The 19431-nt window shown below is 42.6% G+C and overlaps 2 protein-coding genes across 8 annotated transcripts in view; one reads left to right on the top strand and one right to left on the bottom strand.

Moving 5' to 3' along the window:
* The window catches only part of LOC110503127 (trinucleotide repeat-containing gene 6B protein), a 61262-nt gene extending 56079 nt beyond the window's left edge, over window positions 1–5183 (bottom strand). For 6 of the 7 annotated variants that reach the window (XM_036960614.2, XM_036960616.2, XM_036960620.2 and 3 more), the window contains exons 1-3: window positions 4870–5183; window positions 1609–1696; window positions 430–451 (exon numbers count right to left, since the gene is read on the bottom strand). In XM_036960614.2, the coding sequence (XP_036816509.2) occupies window positions 430–451; window positions 1609–1665 (79 nt within the window). In that variant the 5' untranslated portion in view covers window positions 1666–1696; window positions 4870–5183. Of the gene's footprint in view, window positions 1–429; window positions 452–778; window positions 876–1608; window positions 1697–4869 lie in introns of all 7 variants that reach the window. The other variant, XM_036960622.2, reaches the window with a different exon arrangement.
* Window positions 5184–5531: 348 nt separating this feature from the next.
* LOC149972587 (uncharacterized) lies at window positions 5532–18291 on the top strand. Its single transcript, XM_090217975.1, is given in 8 exon segments — window positions 5532–5560; window positions 15559–15916; window positions 15918–15951; window positions 16174–16293; window positions 17473–17577; window positions 17771–17807; window positions 17809–17895; window positions 18078–18291. Coding segments are annotated over 8 exon segments (834 nt in total). The 3' UTR covers window positions 18142–18291.
* The last annotated feature ends 1140 nt before the right edge of the window (window positions 18292–19431 follow it).

The following is a 19431-nucleotide window of genomic DNA, read 5'->3' as shown; positions in this document are numbered from 1 at the left end:
GCTTGATGAAGTTCTGGGGAGAGACGTACATGTTAGAAAATGTACTTTAGAGATTAGCAAGGTCTCCACCCCTCTGAACGGAAACTCAAGACAGTTTCGGGCCAATCTACCCTCCCCTTGCAAAATTCAAAAGAAGCGAACACCTGCGAAATCGTGATTTGTCCAAACAACCAGTAATGAAAAATCTGCATACTGGAACAAATTTCCTCATTAGTAGTCTTATCCCAAAGTTTGTCGACAGATGTTACCATTTATGTTACGTGCATCTGTCTACAAGAACTTATCAACAAACTGAAGGAATAAGACTCAAAACACAAAAATTGCTAGTGTTGAGAATGACAAGACCGGCATAAGCTGACAGAAACAGGTGGGACCTTGTGAACATAGCAACCAGGTGAATCTAGCAGAGGATACAAAGATACTGCTCACCTTTGTTTTTTTGCTCTGCAACCTGAAACAAGACAAACGTACATCAGTTGCCAAATATGGAAATATTACAATAAACGCAAGAAAACATGAATATGCATATTCTTATTCATTAATCACAAACAGCACTGTTTGAACAGCACAGGGGTAGGCACGGTTATTTGAGTACTCAAATATCCAAACGGATGATAGTGTTAGATTACTTGGGATAGTATAATTTATTTGAAAGGCTTTGCCTAAAATTCAATAAAATTATACATGACATTACTACATAGCCTATAAGGATAGAGCTTTACATTTAAAATGTTATGAGTTTATGAGTGTGGCCCATAAAAATAAAATAAAAAGTCACCAGTAGCCTTCACACGTGTAGCTTGTTGTTACTGTCGGTCAATCAAAACGGCGCTACAGTCAGAGGCTTCATGTGTAGCAAGTGAAGAGGGAGATTTCTAATCAATGCAAAACAAAATTACATTTACGGAATTAAGTTGGCTAAATGAGAAGGAATTTACTACAATGATCAACCAACAGGTAGGCTGTCATATGAATGGAGTTATTGTAGACATTGGACAGAGAGTGCAGCAAAAGAGCCTCAAATAGCCTTGCCACTGTAGCTTGCTAGCTGGCGAACAGCTGGTTCTTTACAACGATTTGATGAAGTCAAGACAGGCACTACCAGATGGTACGATAGATAACCTATGGCAGCAACAAGTTGGTCTAACTATCGCGAGTCGATTTGGCTGCCCCCCCCCCATGCAGCACAGCGGCCCTCTCGAGTCGCGTAAGCACGTCTCCATCCAAGTAAAAAAAATATACACAGGTGGGTGATGAAAACCAGTAAAATGTGTGGCAGTGGCATTGACTCGTTAAGAGTACTGTGGTCTGGACAGAGTGCCAGGCATAACAAGACTAATCGACGATCTAGTCATTAAATGTAATTTGTTGAGACTTGTGTGTATTGCATACAACTTTGAAATACTGAATGTGCCCCAGCTGGCCAGGCCATCACAACTAGGTGAGATCATGTAGACAATAATCTGGGTCATCAGAGTACTTGTGTGCAAACTTCAGTTCTAAGAAAATGGTAAGACTGCAACAAATTAAACTTGCCATTTTTGTTCTCCACCTTTATTTAAGCATCATTCAGTGCAAAGTTGGATGTTGGCATGGAACCATCCTTACCTTCTGAGAGGCTTCCCTTTTCCTTTTGTCTTCTTTCTTCCTTTTTTTGTCTTCCATGAACTACTGCTCCCTTTCCTGATACTCCTTTCTGGGGGAGAGAAGAAAAACACATGGCTAACCACAAACCAGTGCAACAGTCCTTAGAACAATCAGTGTTCCTTGTGCCGCCACAATTGCTAAATGATTCATGACCTAGGTCTCAGAAGATTACTGGACACGTGCTGTACTGTTCATACAGTAATTATCCACATAATTAACCTGCAGGAAATTCCAGGCTTATCCTCCCCACAAAGCCTTGTTAGCCAATGTAATAAGGAAGGGGTTTTCAGGTCTTGTAATAAGCTTCAAAGGCTAAAGGCCCAGTCCTGTTGAAAAGGCAGGGTCACACTTGCTCTTATTTGTTTTAATAAAATGTGCATCTTTATTAATTTTTTACTCCAGATACAAACTTCTACATACAAACAATGACTACATCTCCTCTGCCCAGACCAGCATGTTCACACCCCAATCCCTAGTGCCTGCATGTTCACACCCCTACCCCAGACCAGCATGTTCACAACCTTGCCCCAGACCAGTATGTTCACAACCTTACCCCAGCCCAGCATGCTCACACCCCCACCCCATTCATAGTACCTACTCACACCCCTACCCCATCCATAGTGCCTGCTCACACCCCTAACCCAGCATGCTCACACTCCCATCCCTTGTGCCTGCATGTTCACACCCCCATCCCTTGTGCCTGCATGTTCACACCCCATCCCGAGTGTCCACACCCCTACCCCAGACCAGCATGTACACACCCCCATCCCTAGTGCCTGCATGCTCACACCCCCATCCCTAGTGCCTGCATGCTCACACCCCATACCCTGGCCCAGCATGTTCACAACCTTACCCCAGACCAGCATGTTCACAACCTTACCCCAGACCAGCATGCTCACACACCCACCAGCATGTTCACACCATCATCCCTAGTGCCTGCATGCTCACACCCCCCCCCATCCCTAGTGCCTGCATGCCCACACCCCTACCCCAGGCCCACATGTTAACAGCCCCATCCCTAGTACCTGCATGCTCACACCCCTACCCCAGCATGTTAACACCCCCATTCCTAGTGCCTGCATTATAGTTGGCCACTCGGCCTTAAATTGCACCAATGTGTTTCTCAGTTGCCCATGTTCAGTTGCCCATTTCAAAGAGAATGACGGTTAGATATGCTCTCTGCAAGGTTTTGTATTTCTTCTTAATCATATGAACATCATTTTGTGACTCAAATAGGATTACCTGAAGGTTGCTCTGATGTCCAAAATATTCTCTAAATCCATGTTTTTAAACTTATGTGTTAATGTTTGCTAGCCTATACCACGGTTTCCCAAACCCGGTCTTGGGTGCACCTTTTAGGTTTTGCCCTAGCACTACACAGCTGATCTAAATCAAAATCAAATCGAATTTATTTGTCACATACACATGGTTAGCAGATGTTAATGCGAGTGTAGCGAAATGCTTGTGCTTCTAGTTCCGACAATGCAGTAATAACCAACGAGTAATCTAACAATTCCAAAACTACTACCTTATACACAAGTGTAAAGGGATAAAGAATATGTACATAAAGATATGTGAATGCGTGATGGTACAGAGCGGCATAGGCAAGATGCAGTATATGGTATCGAGTACAGTATATACATATGAGATGAGTAATGTAGGGTATGTAAACAAAAGTGGCATAGTTTAAAGTGGCTAGTGATACATGTATTACATAAAGATGCAGTAGATGATAGAGTACAGTATATACATATACATATGAGATGAGTAATGTAGACATTATATTAAATAGCATTGTTTAAAGTGGCTAGTGATATATTTTACATCAATTCCCATTACTAAAGTGGCTGGAGTTGAGTCAGTGTGTTGGCAGCAGCCACTCAATGTTAGTGGTGGCTGTTTAACAGTCTGATGGCCTTGAGATAGAAGCTGTTTTTCAGTCTCTCGGGCCCTACTTTAATGCACCTGTACTGCTTGATGATCAGCTGGTTATTTGAATCAGCTGTGTAGGGGGGGGGGGGGGGGGACTAAACATGCTCCCAGGGGTGGACCCAGGAAACCCTGGCCTATACCATAGCCTTGGTGACAGCATTGTAAGGGATCTGAAGTCTGGCTGCATTGACACATCTATTAGAATTCAGGTACTGTTTCTGAAAGGCCAGACATGCTAAATAAGGTTGCTATGTAGCTAAAGGAATCCATAACCATGCATGTCAACCAAAAACAGTGTTTGCACATCACAAAGACATGACCTGACACCATACTATTGATAAGAGTTAAGTGAACATAAAGGACAAAGCTTTGCAAATTACCTGTAACGGAAAACGAAACTGATAATGATGAGTGTGCAGCTGTTTGTGGCCCTTCTTTCTCAGTGACATAGCTAAAGCCACGGGCCACAGTTGTCATGATTTCGGAGGCTCTGGTCAGAGGAAGGCTTATGTAACTAGTTAGCTGCAACAGCTATCCTTCACGCATGTACATATGTCAACCTTTCGTGCATGGGAATAAATGACATAGCTAGCTAACTATACAAGTATGAAGGTGCAACAATATAGCTAGCTAACTTATCGAACATCGCAGCTTGCTAATGCTATTCAGCAACCGTGGCTAGCAACAAAAATGCTGCATGTCGATGGTTGTTGGCTATCGTTATGAAGGTATGGCGGGCTAAAAATTGACATGACACGGACAACGGGCTCAGATCAAGAAACCGAGTAGCTAGTTAACTATCCGCATAATACTGGTAGATAGCTAGATAACGTTAGCTTAGCTTGCTAATGGAAAATTAACCAATATTCATATTTTAGTGCACGCGGGGTCTTGCACAGACCAAGCAAAGTAAATAAAATAAGACGTAGCTATTTAGCTAGCAATGTCGACCAGCTAGCTATACATATTGTAACGGCTAACGTTAAAATTGCTAAACTGAGCTAACTACCAAGACAACACCGTCTTCATTTTTGAAAATACAAGTATACCAGCATAATTTACTGCAAGATTACGACCCAGACTCCGGAGTTATATAACTAGCTACATTGCTTTGATTCCGCTCGCGAATTAAGTAATCTATTCAAAGGCAAGAGAACTTCTCTAGATGCTCACTCGAGCAACGACATCCATTCGGTTGCATAGCAAACTAGCTAACGTTGGTCATATTTTAGCACCTTTGTCGACAGACAGCTAACGAACAACTTTAGACATGAACTAAATGATACTCACCTCAGGAATCACATACAAAATATAGCTGGCGTGCTAGCTAAAGAAGCTAATATTATTTCCCCTTTCATCTGCGGTGGCTAAAGTGCTTCAGTGAAAAACAACAACCTAAACGAATAACGAAGTATGTGGCTAACAAAGAAAAATACTCGTTGGTGCTTTTGATCTGTAAATACTATGATAACGTAAACCTAGCTAATGTGCAGAATAATTCGTTTTTAAAGCTCTGGAAAGTCGGTTGGTTGACGGTCGGCCATTTTGCTGCTCTGTATGAATCGAATGTTTCGCCCACAAGAGTTCTAGCACATATATAAAATGAGCCAGATATTTCACCGGATGAATAAATGTGAAGCATCCGGTTGGCGTTTCCAAACACTACCAAATTTGATGATGAGAGGAAGCCAAGTGGCCGGCAGTGGGAGAAGATGGAGCTAAATGGATTTGGGCCCACATTCTGCACATTTCCTCATCGATTAAACATTTGATCTCAATACAGTTTTCGGTTTCCAAAACTACAATCCGTTACGAAAAGATTGGACTAATTTGACTAGATTTAAAAAAAAATTGCGTTCTTTAGAAGGAGTGCAAAGGCGAATTGAGTTATTGCACACGCCTACTTCACTGAGTAGAAGTTCCCTAACTCAAATATGCAAATATATGTTAGAATGAGGTTCTCAGAGTATAAGGGCTTGTGGTGAGGCCGATTTTTGTCCTTCATTTAAAAAACGTTGGAGTTAGTTTATTTCATATTTTATTACCATTAGACAATACCCAACAGTCAAATGAAAAAACCTTACAGTCAAATGAAATACCTATTTTAATAATTTTCATATGGGTTGAAGTATGGACAGTGGACACTGACTGACAACAACTCACATGTGCTGCTGAGGGCTGTTTCGTTATGACGTCATATTTAAAATTTCGGCCATAAAAATGCAACAAAAGTTTTAAGGTCATGGATTTGGTATTCTAAACGTCTAGATGCCCCCCGCCCTCCCTATTATTTAGAGGCATTGATTGGAGTAAAAAGTCCTGAGAGTGGCGCAAGACTTCACTACACATTTCCTGCTTTTCTCTCCTGAATAATCCTTTCTCTTAGTGCTCATGTCACCATATCAGGTTGGTAACTGGGCATTTCCTTGTAAAACGCCCCATTAGGACTAACATGTGAAGTTCATTGGAGCATAATAAAATATTTGTCAAATGAAAGCTAACAGTCTATATTTCTGGGAAAAGTAAAGGCTTTTATTTCTGGTAAAACAGTCGGAAAAGGGGTCTTAGAAAACATCCACTAGAAAAAGTCTTAAAATATATTATAAATACATCATCAAAACACATTCATGTTGAAGTAAAGACCCCTGCCAAATGATATCAACATATATTTAGTTTTGGATAAATGATTTGCCTTCTGTAAGTTCTGTAAGAAACATTGCCCTGGGCCTTGTAATTCTGCCCCAATATCTTTAAGATATTTTCTAATCTCCCTAATTTATTTTTCACCTTTATTTAACCAGGTAGGCAAGTTAGGCAAAGAAGTTTGACACATATAACAACACAGAGTTACACATGGAGTAAAACAAACATACAGTCAATAATACAGTAGAAAAATAAGTATATACACAATGTGAGCAAATGAGGTGAGATAAGGGATGTAAAGGCAAAAAAAAGGCCATGGTGGCGAAGTAAATACAATATAGCAAGTAAAACACTGGAATGGTAGATCTGACAGTAGATGCATACTCATGCAAAGTAATACTCATACTCATGAGGAGGGAGGAAAATGAAAGTTAACAGAAGTAACAAGTAAAGGTAGACCTACCAATTAGTTATAGTGCTTTTACTGATATCAAGTTTGTTTATGAATTATTAAGTGATTGTCAAATCGGTAACGGAATTACCGCAATTGAATTTTCTACAATGGGAAATCATAGTAGTCACAAAGCACAATCGGGTCACCTGCTACTGTCCTACCTTCCACTGGCATACTATTGTGTTCAGTTCATAACTGTTTTCTTAATTTTTCTGTCATCTGGTGGTCAACGCAAGACTGTGAAAACAGTCTAGACAACCCCTCACTCTCCCCCTCTCTCTGTTGCTCTCTCTCTCTTCTCTCTGTCCAGTTAAGGCTTTAAGTTAAGCATTCTCACCCACTGAGCACACACCGACACCAGATGTCCATGGATATTGAAAAGTAGTTGACATTTGGTCATTCCGCCCTGGCCTTCTGGCCTTGATTTCAATGTCCACAGAGGTCGTTTTTTGGCCTGGACCAGCCTTAATTTAAACCTCCACAGACATGGATTTATGGTCCGGTCCTGACCGGCCTTGATTTGGCCCAAACATAGACGTCCATGAGGGGTTCAGATTTGGTCTGAATATTTCAGTTTGGACAGTACAGCACAGTACTGTGCGGTACAGTAGAGCACAGAATAGTACAGTAACGTAAAGAAAGGTAGAGTATAATAGTTCAGGTCAGTAGAGTTCAGTACAATACAGTACAGTAGAGTTCAGTACAGTCGAGTTCAGTACATTACAGAGTTCATTTCAGTACAGTACCGTAGAGTTCAGTTCAGTACAAAATAGTTCAGTTAGTTACAGTACAGTAGAGTTCAGTACAGTATAGTATAGTTCATTACAGCACAGTGCAGTAGAGTTAAGTACAGTAGAGTTCAGTAAAGCACAGTAGAGTAGAGTTCAGTACAGTAGAGTGCAGTAGAGTAGAGTACAGTAGAGTTCAGCACAGTACAGTAGAGTTCAGTACAGCACAGTACAGTAGAGGACCCTAGAGTTCAATAAACTACAGTAGAGTTCAGTACAGTACAGTAGAGTTCAGTAGAATTCAGTACAGCAGCGTTTAGTACTGTACAGTAGAGTTCAGTTCGGCACAGTACAGTAGTGTTTAGTACAGTACAGTAGAGTTCAGTACAGCACAGTAGACTACAGTACTGTACAGTAGAGTTCAGTACAGTACAGTAGAGTTCAGTACAGCACAGTACAATAGAGGACCCTAGAGTTCAGTACAGTACAGTAGAGTTCAGTACAGTTCAGTACAGTAGATTTCAGTACAGTACACCACAGTACAGTACAATAGAGTTCAGTACTGTAAAGTACAGTACAGTACGGTACAGTAGAGCCCATAAGAGTACAGTAAGGTAAAGTAAATAAAAGTAGAGTACAATAGTTCAGTACAGTAGAGTTCAGTACAGCACAGCACAGTAGAGTTCAGTACAGCACAGTACAGTAAAGTTCAGTACAGTAGAGTACAGTAGAGTTCAGTACAATACTGTAGAGTTCAGTACAGCACAGTACACTAGAGGACCCTAGAGTTCAGTACAGTAGATTTCAGTACAGTACACCACAGTACAGTACAATAGAGTTCAGTAGAGTGCAGTAGAGTTCAGTACAGCACAGTAGAGTTCAGTAGAGTTCAGTACACCACAGTGGAGTACAGCAGAGTACAGTAGAGTTCAGCACAGTACAGTAGAGTTCAGCACAGTACAGTAGAGTACAGTGCAGTAGAGTTCAGTACAGTACAGTATAGTATAGGTCATTGCTCTACAGTACAGTAGAGTTCAGTACAGCACAGTACAGTACAGTTCCGTACAGTCGAGTTCAGTACAGTACAGTGGAGTAGAGTACAGTAGAGTTCAGTAGAGTACAGTGCAGTAGAGTTCAGTACAGTACAGTATAGAAGAGTTCAGTACAGCACAGTACAGTAGAGTTCAGTAGAGTTTAGTTCAGTACAGTAGAGTTCAGTAGAATTCAGTACAGCACAGCACAGTAGAGTTCAGTACAGTACAGTAGAGTTCAGTAGAATTCAGTACAGCAGCGTTTAGTACTGTACAGTAGAGTTCAGTTCGGCACAGTACAGTAGTGTTTAGTACAATACAGTGGAGTTCAGTACAGTACAGTAGAGTTCAGTACAGCACAGTACAGTAAAGTTCAGTAGCGTACAGTACAGTAGAGTTCAGTACAGCACAGTAGAGTACAGTACAGTACAGTACAGTAGAGTTCAGTACAGTACAGTAGAGTTCAGTACAGCACAGTACAGTAGAGGACCCTAGAGTTCAGTACAGTACAGTAGAGTTCAGTACAGTTCAGTACACTAGATTTCAGTACAGTACACCACAGTACAGTACAATAGAGTTCAGTACTGTAAAGTACAGTACAGTACGGTACAATAGAGCACAGAAGAGTACAGTAAGATAAAGTAAATAAAAGTAGAGTACAATAGTTCAGTACAGTAGAGTTCAGTACAGCACAGCACAGTAGAGTTCAGTACAGTACACCACAGTACAGTACAATAGAGTTCAGTAGAGTGCAGTAGAGTTCAGTACAGCACAGTATAGTTCAGTAGAGTTCAGTACAGCACAGTGGAGTACAGCAGAGTACAGTAGAGTTCAGCACAGTACAGTAGAGTTCAGCACAGTACAGTAGAGTACAGTGCAGTAGAGTTCAGTACAGTACACTATAGTATAGGTCATTGCTCCACAGTACAGTAGAGTTCAGTAGAATTCAGTACAGCAGCGTTTAGTACTGTACAGTAGAGTTCAGTTCAGTTCGGCACAGTACAGTAGTGTTTAGTACAATACAGTGGAGTTCAGTACAGTACAGTGGAGTTCAGTAAAGCACAGTAGAGTACAGTACAGCACAGTAGAGTTCAGTTCGGCACAGTACAGTAGTGTTTAGTACAATACAGTGGAGTTCAGTACAGTACAGTAGAGTTCAGTAAAGCACAGTAGAGTACAGCACAGCACAGTAGAGTTCAGTACAGCACAGTACAGTAAAGTTCAGTAGCGTACAGTACAGTAGAGTTCAGTATAGCACTGTAGAGTACAGTACAGTACAGTAGAGTACAGTAGAGTTCAGTACAATATTGTAGAGTTCAGTACAGCACAGTACAGTAGAGGACCCTAGAGTTCAGTACAGTACAGTAGAGTTCAGTACAGTTCAGTACAGTAGATTTCAGTACAGTACACCACAGTACAATACAATAGAGTTCAGTAGAGTGCAGTAGAGTTCAGTACAGCACAGTAGAGTACAGTCGAGTTCAGTAGAGTTCAGTACAGCACAGTGGAGTACAGCAGAGTACAGTAGAGTTCAGCACAGTACAGTAGAGTTCAGTACAGTACAGTAGAGTACAGTGCAGTAGAGTTCAGTACAGTACAGTATAGGTCATTGCTCTACAGTACAGTAGAGTTCAGTGCAGCACAGTACAGTACAGTAGAGTTCCGTACAGTCGAGTTCAGTGCAGTAGAGTTCAGTAGAGTACAATGCAGTAGAGTTCAGTACAGTACAGTAGAGTTCCGTAAGGTCGAGTTCAGTACAGTCGAGTTCAGTACAGTACAGTGGAGTAGAGTACAGTAGAGCTCAGTAGAGTACAGTGCAGTAGAGTTCAGTACAGTACAGTATAGTTGAGTTCATTACAGCACAGTACAGTAGAGTTTAGTTCAGTACAGTAGAGTTCAGTAGACTTCAGTACAGCACAGCATAGTATAGTTCAATACAGTACAGTAGAGTTCAGTAAAGCACAGTAGAATACAGTAGAGTTCAGTACAGTACAGTAGAGTTCAGTAGCGTGCAGTAGAGTTCAGTACAGCACAGTAGAGTACAATAAAGTAGAGTTCAGTAGAGTACAGTATAGTTCAGTACAGCACAGTGGAGTACAGCAGAGTACAGTAGAGTTCAGCACAGTACAGTAGAGTTCAGTACAGCACAGTATAGTAGAGGACCCTAGAGTTCAATACACTACAGTAGAGTTCAGTAGAGTTTAGTTCAGCACAGTAGAGTTCAGTAGAATTCAGTACAGCAGCGTTTAGTACTGTACAGTAGAGTTCAGTTCAGTTCAGTTCGGCACAGTACAGTAGTGTGTAGTACAGTCGAGTTCAGTACAGTAGAGTTCAGTAGAGTACAGTGCAGTAGAGTTCAGTACAGTACAGTATAGTTGAGTTCATTACAGCACAGTACAGTAGAGTTTAGTTCAGTACAGTAGAGTTCAGTAGACTTCAGTACAGCACAGCATAGTATAGTTCAATACAGTACAGTAGAGTTCAGTAAAGCACAGTAGAATACAGTAGAGTTCAGTACAGTACAGTAGAGTTCAGTAGCGTGCAGTAGTGTTCAGTACAGCACAGTAGAGTACAATAAAGTAGAGTTCAGTAGAGTACAGTATAGTTCAGTACAGCACAGTGGAGTACAGCAGAGTACAGTAGAGTTCAGCACAGTACAGTAGAGTTCAGTACAGCACAGTATAGTAGAGGACCCTAGAGTTCAATACACTACAGTAGAGTTCAGTAGAGTTTAGTTCAGCACAGTAGAGTTCAGTAGAATTCAGTACAGCAGCGTTTAGTACTGTACAGTAGAGTTCAGTTCAGTTCAGTTCGGCACAGTACAGTAGTGTGTAGTACAGTCGAGTTCAGTACAGTAGAGTTCAGTAGAGTACAGTGCAGTAGAGTTCAGTACAGTACAGTATAGTAGAGTTCAGTACAGTACAGTAGAGTTCCGTAAGGTCGAGTTCAGTACAGTCGAGTTCAGTACAGTACAGTGGAGTAGAGTACAGTAGAGTTCAGTAGAGTACAGTGCAGTAGAGTTCAGTACAGCACAGTACAGTAAAATTCAGTAGCGTACAGTACAGTAGAGTTCAGTACAGCACTGTAGAGTACAGTACAGTACAGTAGAGTACAGTAGAGTTCAGTACAATATTGTAGAGTTCAGTACAGCACAGTACAGTAGAGGACCCTAGAGTTCAGTACAGTACCGTAGAGTTCAGTACAGTTCAGTACAGTAGATTTCAGTACAGTACACCACAGTACAATACAATATAGTTCAGTAGAGTGCAGTAGAGTTCAGTACAGCACAGTAGAGTACAGTCGAGTTCAGTAGAGTTCAGTACAGCACAGTGGAGTACAGCAGAGTACAGTAGAGTTCAGCACAGTACAGTAGAGTTCAGTACAGTACAGTAGAGTACAGTGCAGTAGAGTTCAGTACAGTACAGTATAGGTCATTGCTCTACAGTACAGTAGAGTTCAGTGCAGCACAGTACAGTACAGTAGAGTTCCGTACAGTCGAGTTCAGTACAGTCGAGTTCAGTAGAGTACAGTGCAGTAGAGTTCAGTACAGTACAGTATAGTAGAGTTCAGTACAGTACAGTAGAGTTCCATAAGGTCGAGTTCAGTACAGTCGAGTTCAGTACAGTGGAGTAGAGTACAGTAGAGCTCAGTAGAGTACAGTGCAGTAGAGTTCAGTACAGTACAGTATAGTCGAGTTCATTACAGCACAGTACAGTAGAGTTTAGTTCAGTACAGTAGAGTTCAGTAGACTTCAGTACAGCACAGCATAGTATAGTTCAATACAGTACAGTAGAGTTCAGTAAAGCACAGTACAATACAGTGGAGTTCAGTACAGTACAGTTGAGTTCAGTAAAGCACAGTAGAGTACAGCACAGTAGAGTTCAGTTTGGCACAGTACAGTAGTGTTTAGTACAATACAGTGGAATTCAGTACAGTACAGTAGAGTTCAGTAAAGCGCAGTAGAATACAGTAGAGTTCAGTACAGCACAGTACAGTAGAGTTCAGTACAGTACAGTAGAGTTCAGTAGAGTGCAGTAGAGTTCAGTACAGCACAGTAGAGTACAGTACAGTACAGTAGAGTTCAGTAGAGTTCAGCACAGTACAGTAGAGTTCAGTACAGCACAGTACAGTAGAGGACCCTAGAGTTCAGTACAGTACAGTAGAGTTCAGTACAGTCCAGTAGAGTTCAGTACAGTACAGTATAGTATAGGTCATTGCGCTACAGTACAGTAGAGTTCAGTACAGTACAGTAGAGTTCAGTAAAGCGCAGTAGAATACAGTAGAGTTCAGTACAGCACAGTACAGTAGAGTTCAGTACAGTACAGTAGAGTTCAGTAGAGTGCAGTAGAGTTCAGTACAGCACAGTAGAGTAGAGTACAGTACAGTAGAGTTCAGTAGAGTTCAGCACAGTACAGTAGAGTTCAGTACAGCACAGTACAGTAGAGGTGCCTAGAGTTCAGTACAGTACAGTAGAGTTCAGTACAGTAGAGTACAGTCCAGTAGAGTTCAATACAGTACAGTATAGTATAGGTCATTGCTCTACAGTACAGTAGAGTTCAGTAAAGCGCAGTAGAATACAGTAGAGTTCAGTACAGCACAGTACAGTAGAGTTCAGTACAGTACAGTAGAGTTCAGTAGAGTGGAGTAGAGTTCAGTACAGCACAGTAGAGTACAGTACAGTACAGTAGAGTTCAGTAGAGTTCAGCACAGTACAGTAGAGTTCAGTACAGCACAGTACAGTAGAGGACCCTAGAGTTCAGTACAGTACAGTAGAGTTCAGTACAGTCCAGTAGAGTTCAGTACAGTACAGTATAGTATAGGTCATTGCTCTACAGTACAGTAGAGTTCAGTACAGTACAGTATTGTTCAGTAAAGCGCAGTAGAATACAGTAGAGTTCAGTACAGTACAGTAGAGTTCAGTAGAGTGCAGTAGAGTTCAGTACAGCACAGTAGAGTACAGTACAGTACAGTAGAGTTCAGTAGAGTACAGTAGAGTTCAGTACAGCACAGCGGAGTACAGTAGAGTTCAGCACAGTACAGTAGAGTTCATTACAGCACAGTACAGTAGAGGTGCCTAGAGTTCAGTACAGTACAGTAGAGTTCAGTACAGTATAGTATAGGTCATTGCTCTACAGTACAGTAGAGTTCAGTACATTTCAGTAGAGTTCAGTAGAGTTTAGTTCAGTACAGTAGAGTTCAGTAGAATTCAATACAGCAGAATTTAGTACTGTACAGTAGAGTTCAGTTTGGCACAGTACAGTAGCGTTCAGTACAATACAGTGGAGTTCAGTACAGTACAGTAGAGTTCAGTAAAGCACAGTAGAGTACAGTACAGTAGAGTTCGGTACAGCACAGTACAGTAGAGTTCAGTACAGTACCATACATTACAGTAGAGTTCAGTAGAGTTCTGTACAACACATTAGAGAACAGTGCAGTACAGTACAGCACAGTAGAGTACAGTGCAGTACAGTAGAGCTCAGTTGAGTACAGTAGAGTTCAGTACAGAACAGTAGAGTAGAGTAGAGTTCAGTAGAGTACAGTAGAGTTCAGCACAGAACAGTAGAGTTCAGTACAGTTCAGTATTGTAGATTTCAATACAATACACCACAGTACAGTACAATAGAGTTTAGTACAGTAAAGTACAGTACAGTACGGTACAATAGAGCACAGAAGAGTACAGTAAGGTAAAGTAAATAAAAGTAGAGTACAATAGTTCAGTACATGAGAGTTCAGTACAGCACAGTACATTAGAGTTCAGTAAAGCACAGTACAGTAGAGTCCAGTACAGCACAGTACAGTAGAGGACCCTAGAGTTCAGTACAGCACAGAACAGTAAAGATCAGTAGCGTGCAGCACAGTAGAGTTCAGTACAGCACAGTACAGTACAGTACAGTAGAGGTCAGTACAGTACAGTAGAGTTCAGTACAATACAGTAGAGTTCAGTACAGCACAGTACAGTAGAGGACCCTAGTTCAATAACTAAAATAGCTTTTTTTTCAAACTCAAGGTTTCATGTCATAGCTGACACCCATTTTTTCTGCAGACATCTTTGAATCTCAGAGCAGCATATTGCATATTGAAAAAAATGTACGAATAAAAAAATGGAGGTTTTACTTTTATTCTGTTATGAAACTCGGCATCTGCACAGTTCTTCCAGTAAATGTGTTTTTGTAAAATTTTCTGTAAAAATGTAAAAAAATTGTCCTTGTTTTTTTTTTATTTTTAATTTTACCCCTTTTTCTCCCCAATTTCGTGGTATCCAATTGTTGTAGTAGCTACTAACTTGTCTCATTGCTACAACTCCCGTATGGGCTCGGGAGAGACGAAGGCTGAATGTCATGCGTCCTCTGATACACAACCCAACCAGCCGTACTGCTTCTTAACACAGCGCGCATCCAACCCGGAAGCCAGCAGCACCAATGTGTCGGAGGCTACACCGTGCCCCTGGCAACCTTGGCTAGCGCGCACTGCGCCTGGCCCGCCACAGGAGTCGCTGGTGCGCGATGAGACAAGGAGATCCCTACCGACCAATCCCTCCCTACGTTTTGATAACCATGTAAATCTCTCACAGACAAGGTGACTTTTATCAGTATATTCGGCTCTATTTACTCTCAGATTCGAAAATGCTAATTAGCATCAAAGTAGACATCATTAAAAACTACAAATTGCTGCAAGCTCCTGCACATCATCTCTAGGTGACACCTTTGCTCACAGTTATTGTGTCAATTTAAAACTTGCACAAGACAGTTCACAGAATTGTCCATTTAAAGAAATGTAGCCAATTTATTCATTAGTACATTTAGCTAACATTAGATAGTTAATCCAGAGATTCTTGCCTTTGCCTTGATTTGGCAGTCTCATCCAGATCATCATGGCATTTGTGTAGTTCTTTATGATAGCCACATTAGCAGCTAATGGGCGTTAAATTCTTTGGGGGTAAATATAGGCAAATATATTGATAAAATTCACCTTGTCTTTGAGAGATTTACACAGTTACCAGAATGTCACGCCAGGCTAAGCCTATACAAAACACAGCCCTTATTTTCAGTGTTTCTAAAATGCCCTATGGGAAAAATGAATAGTGGAAAAAAATATTGGAACTATTTCCCCGTTTGACCACTAGGTTTTACGAGTATTACGACTCATACTGTGGTACTCTATTGTGCATCAAGAAGGCACAATATGGATTTATCCTTCACTTACCACCTCAAGGTGGAATCTGGAATGCAGTTGGGGCGAGTACAGATATGGGAGGCTGCAGTTTTCCGTTGTTCCTGGCATCTCAGAGTTCCTGGAAGAACACGGCTCCGGAACTCTCTGCAGCAGCCCAGTTCCAGGAAGAGTGTGCCCAACAGGAAGAGGAAGAGTGTGCCACACAGTGCTCTAGGCCTGAACCTGAAAACTTCTACCCTGGCTCCTCCCTGGGTTGTATCACCACACAGCATTATTTGGAGAATATCGCCCAGGCCATCAACCATGCCTTACCAGCAAACACCTGCTGTTGTCACCGTTAAATGTACCACATTATCTCATATCTGTCTTCCAATCTCCATTTCCCCTTGTTTATCTATTTTCTCTCTCTCTCTCTGTGTTGGAGAATATGAGTGGTCAGGGCAGCATAGTGGACGGTTAGTTCAGTGAGCCGAGGTAAGAGACCAGAATAGGGGTGTTTCTGGACACCTGCTGGTCAGGGCAGCACAGTGGGCAGTTAGTTCAGTGAGCTGAGGTAAGAGACCAGAATAGGGGTGTGTCTGGACACTTGCTGGTCAGGGTAGCACAGTGGGCGGTTAGTTCAGTGAGCTGAGGTAAGAGACCAGAATAGGGGTGTGTCTGGACACTTGCTGGTCAGGGCAGCACAGTGGGTGGTTAGTTCAGTGAGCTGACGTAAGAGACCAGAATAGGGGTGTGTCTGGACACTTGCTGGTCAGGGCAGCACAGTGAACGGTTAGTTCAGTGAGCTGAGGTAAGAGACCAGAATAGGGGTGTGTCTGGACACTTGCTGGTCAGGGTAGCACAGTGGGCGGTTAGTTCAGTGAGCTGAGGTAAGAGACCAGAATAGGGGTGTGTCTGGACACTTGCTGGTCAGGGCAGCACAGTGGGTGGTTAGTTCAGTGAGCTGAGGTAAGAGACCAGAATAGGGGTGTGTCTGGACACTTGCTGGTCAGGGCAGCACAGTGAACGGTTAGTTCAGTGAGCTGAGGTAAGAGACCAGAATAGGGGTGTGTCTGGACACTTGCTGGTCAGGGCAGCACAGTGGGCGGTTAGTTCAGTGAGCTGAGGTAAGAGACCAGAATAGGGGTGTGTCTGGACACTTGCTGGTCAGGGCAGCACAGTGGGCGGTTAGTTCAGTGAGCTGAGGTAAGAGACCAGAATAGGGGTGTGTCTGGACACTTGCTGGTCAGGGCAGCACAGTGAACGGTTAGTTCAGTGAGCTGAGGTAAGAGACCAGAATAGGGGTGTGTCTGGACACTTGCTGGTCAGGGCAGCACAGTGGGTGGTTAGTTCAGTGAGCTGAGGTAAGAGACCAGAATAGGGGTGTGTCTGGACACTTGCTGGTCAGGGCAGCACAGTGGGCGGTTAGTTCAGTGAGCTGAGGTAAGAGACCAGAATAGGGGTGTGTCTGGACACTTGCTGGTCAGGGCAGCACAGTGAACGGTTAGTTCAGTGAGCTGAGGTAAGAGACCAGAATAGGGGTGTGTCTGGACACTTGCTGGTCAGGGCAGCACAGTGGGTGGTTAGTTCAGTGAGCTGAGGTAAGAGACCAGAATAGGGGTGTGTCTGGACACCTGCTGGTCAGGGCAGCACAGTGGGCGGTTAGTTCAGTGAGCCGAGGTAAGAGACCAGACCGGATTAGGGGTGTATCTGGACACTTTTTTTGATCTTGTTATCAAACACCTGATAAATCTGCTAAATATATATCAAATACAATTACTGAAAACATGAATAATTTAGTGTGAACAAATAGATTTTTTCTCCATGAATGACAAACTCATAATCATCATGTCATCACATCCTACACCACCTCTTTCTCCCCCAGGTTATGACCTGTCTGCAGAGGGAGGGGTGAAGTCGATGCTGGAGGAGTTTGACCAGACAGTTGGACTAGATTACCTCAGAGCTATTCACTTCAATGATTCTTAAGGTCTGCCATCTTATATTTCTGATGCATATCAAAACCAAATACAGCAATATAGTCTTGTCAGAATGACAATACCAATATCATACTTAAACTATCATGGTATTTATTGTGGATATAAATAATGTTGATACTGTATAAAGTGAGTTGTAATGTTAAGTGCTCATCTTGGGTGTGCCTCTGGATGGTTGATTGACAGGTAAGCTGGGTTGTCACCTGGACCGCCTAGAGGACATTTGATCAGACTGGAATATCAGCATTCCGTGACATTGTGAACGAGCTAACACTGGACAACCTCCCCCTGATCCTGGTGACCTCAGGATGGTGAGAAGAACAGGGAAGAGGGTTCGGGACTGGGGAGGACAGGGCAGGGTGGCAGGGGTTTTATACCAAGTCTTTGGAATGTAGATTGAAAGCACTTGGTGGCGATAAAGAAAAAATATAATCAATTGAGTTTTACCATGCTGCCCTATCATGATTTGTTCATGTTCCACCTTAGTCCACAGCCCAGGATTTGAATATGCTGAGCAGATTGAGCTGCTCTATTCCCTTTGTGAGAAGACCTCCTAGAAGATAAAACACAGTGAAAGCTGAACACAACCCTCATACCACCTCTGATCAACCATTATACAATCTCTGAATAATGGACAAAGATTTTTAAATTAATGAGTCCGACGCAAAGAATATACTGCTTCTCCGAGACCAGGCCCAAATCCCTGTTATTCGCATGAAGAAATGATGGAAATACAGGGGGCGGAGATCGGGGTGCCTTGTGAGAATTTGTCTGCAAGTGGATAAACCGACCTCTACCATCTGTTCTATTGGCCAACGTGCAATCACTAGAGAATAAACTGGATGATCTCTGTTTGAGACTATCCTACCAACATTACATAAAAAAAATGTATATCTTATGTTTCATAGAGTCGTGGCTGAACGTGGACACGGATAATATACAGTTAGCAGGGTATTCCGTGCATCGGCAGGACAGAACAGCTACGTCTGGTAAGACGAGGGGTGGGTGTTTATTTGTCAATAACAGCTGGTGCGCAATGTCTAATATTAAGTCTTGAGGTATTGCTCGTCTGAGGTAGAGTACCTCATGACAAACTGTACATGTTTCAAGCAGACCATTACAGTCCCTGCACCCAAAAAAGCAAAGGTAACCTGCCTAAATGACTACGCCCCGTAGCACTCATGTTGGTAGCCATGAAGTGCTTTGAAAGGCTGGTCATGGCTCACATCAACACCATCATCCTGGAAACCCTAGACCCACTCCAATTTGCATACCGACCCAACAGATTCACAGATGAAACAATATATATCGCGTTCCACACTGCTCTTATGTGAGAATGCTTTTTATTGACTACAGCTCAGCGTTCAACACCATAGTGCCCACAAAGCTAATCACTTAGCTAAGGACCCTAGGACTAAACACCTCCCTCTGCGACTGGATCCTGGACTTCCTGACGTGCCACACCCAGGTGGTAAGGGTGGGCTACAACACATCTGCCATGCTAATCATCAACACGAGGGCACCTCACGGGTGCGTGCTTAGTCCCCTCCTGTACTCCCTGTTCACCCATGACTGCGTGACCAAGCACAACTCCAACACCATCATTAAGTTTGCTGATGACACAACAGTGGTAGGCCTGATCACTGACAATGATGAGACAGCCTATAGGGAGGAGGTCAGAGACCTGGCGGTGTGGTGCCAGAACAGCAACCTCTCCCTCAACTTGAGCAAGACAAAGGAAATGATCGTGGACTACAGGCAAAGGAGGGCCGAATACGCCCCCATTCACATCGATGGGGCTGTAGTGGAGTGGGTTGAGAGTTTCAAGCTCCTTGGTGTCTACATCA

This window comes from Oncorhynchus mykiss, chromosome 23, assembly GCF_057628025.1.
Source record: "Oncorhynchus mykiss isolate SJ-2025 chromosome 23, ASM5762802v1, whole genome shotgun sequence".
Taxonomy (NCBI): Eukaryota; Metazoa; Chordata; class Actinopteri; order Salmoniformes; family Salmonidae; genus Oncorhynchus; species Oncorhynchus mykiss.
Note: the sequence above shows the minus strand (reverse complement) of the source record. Positions and strands in the feature narration are given on the sequence as shown.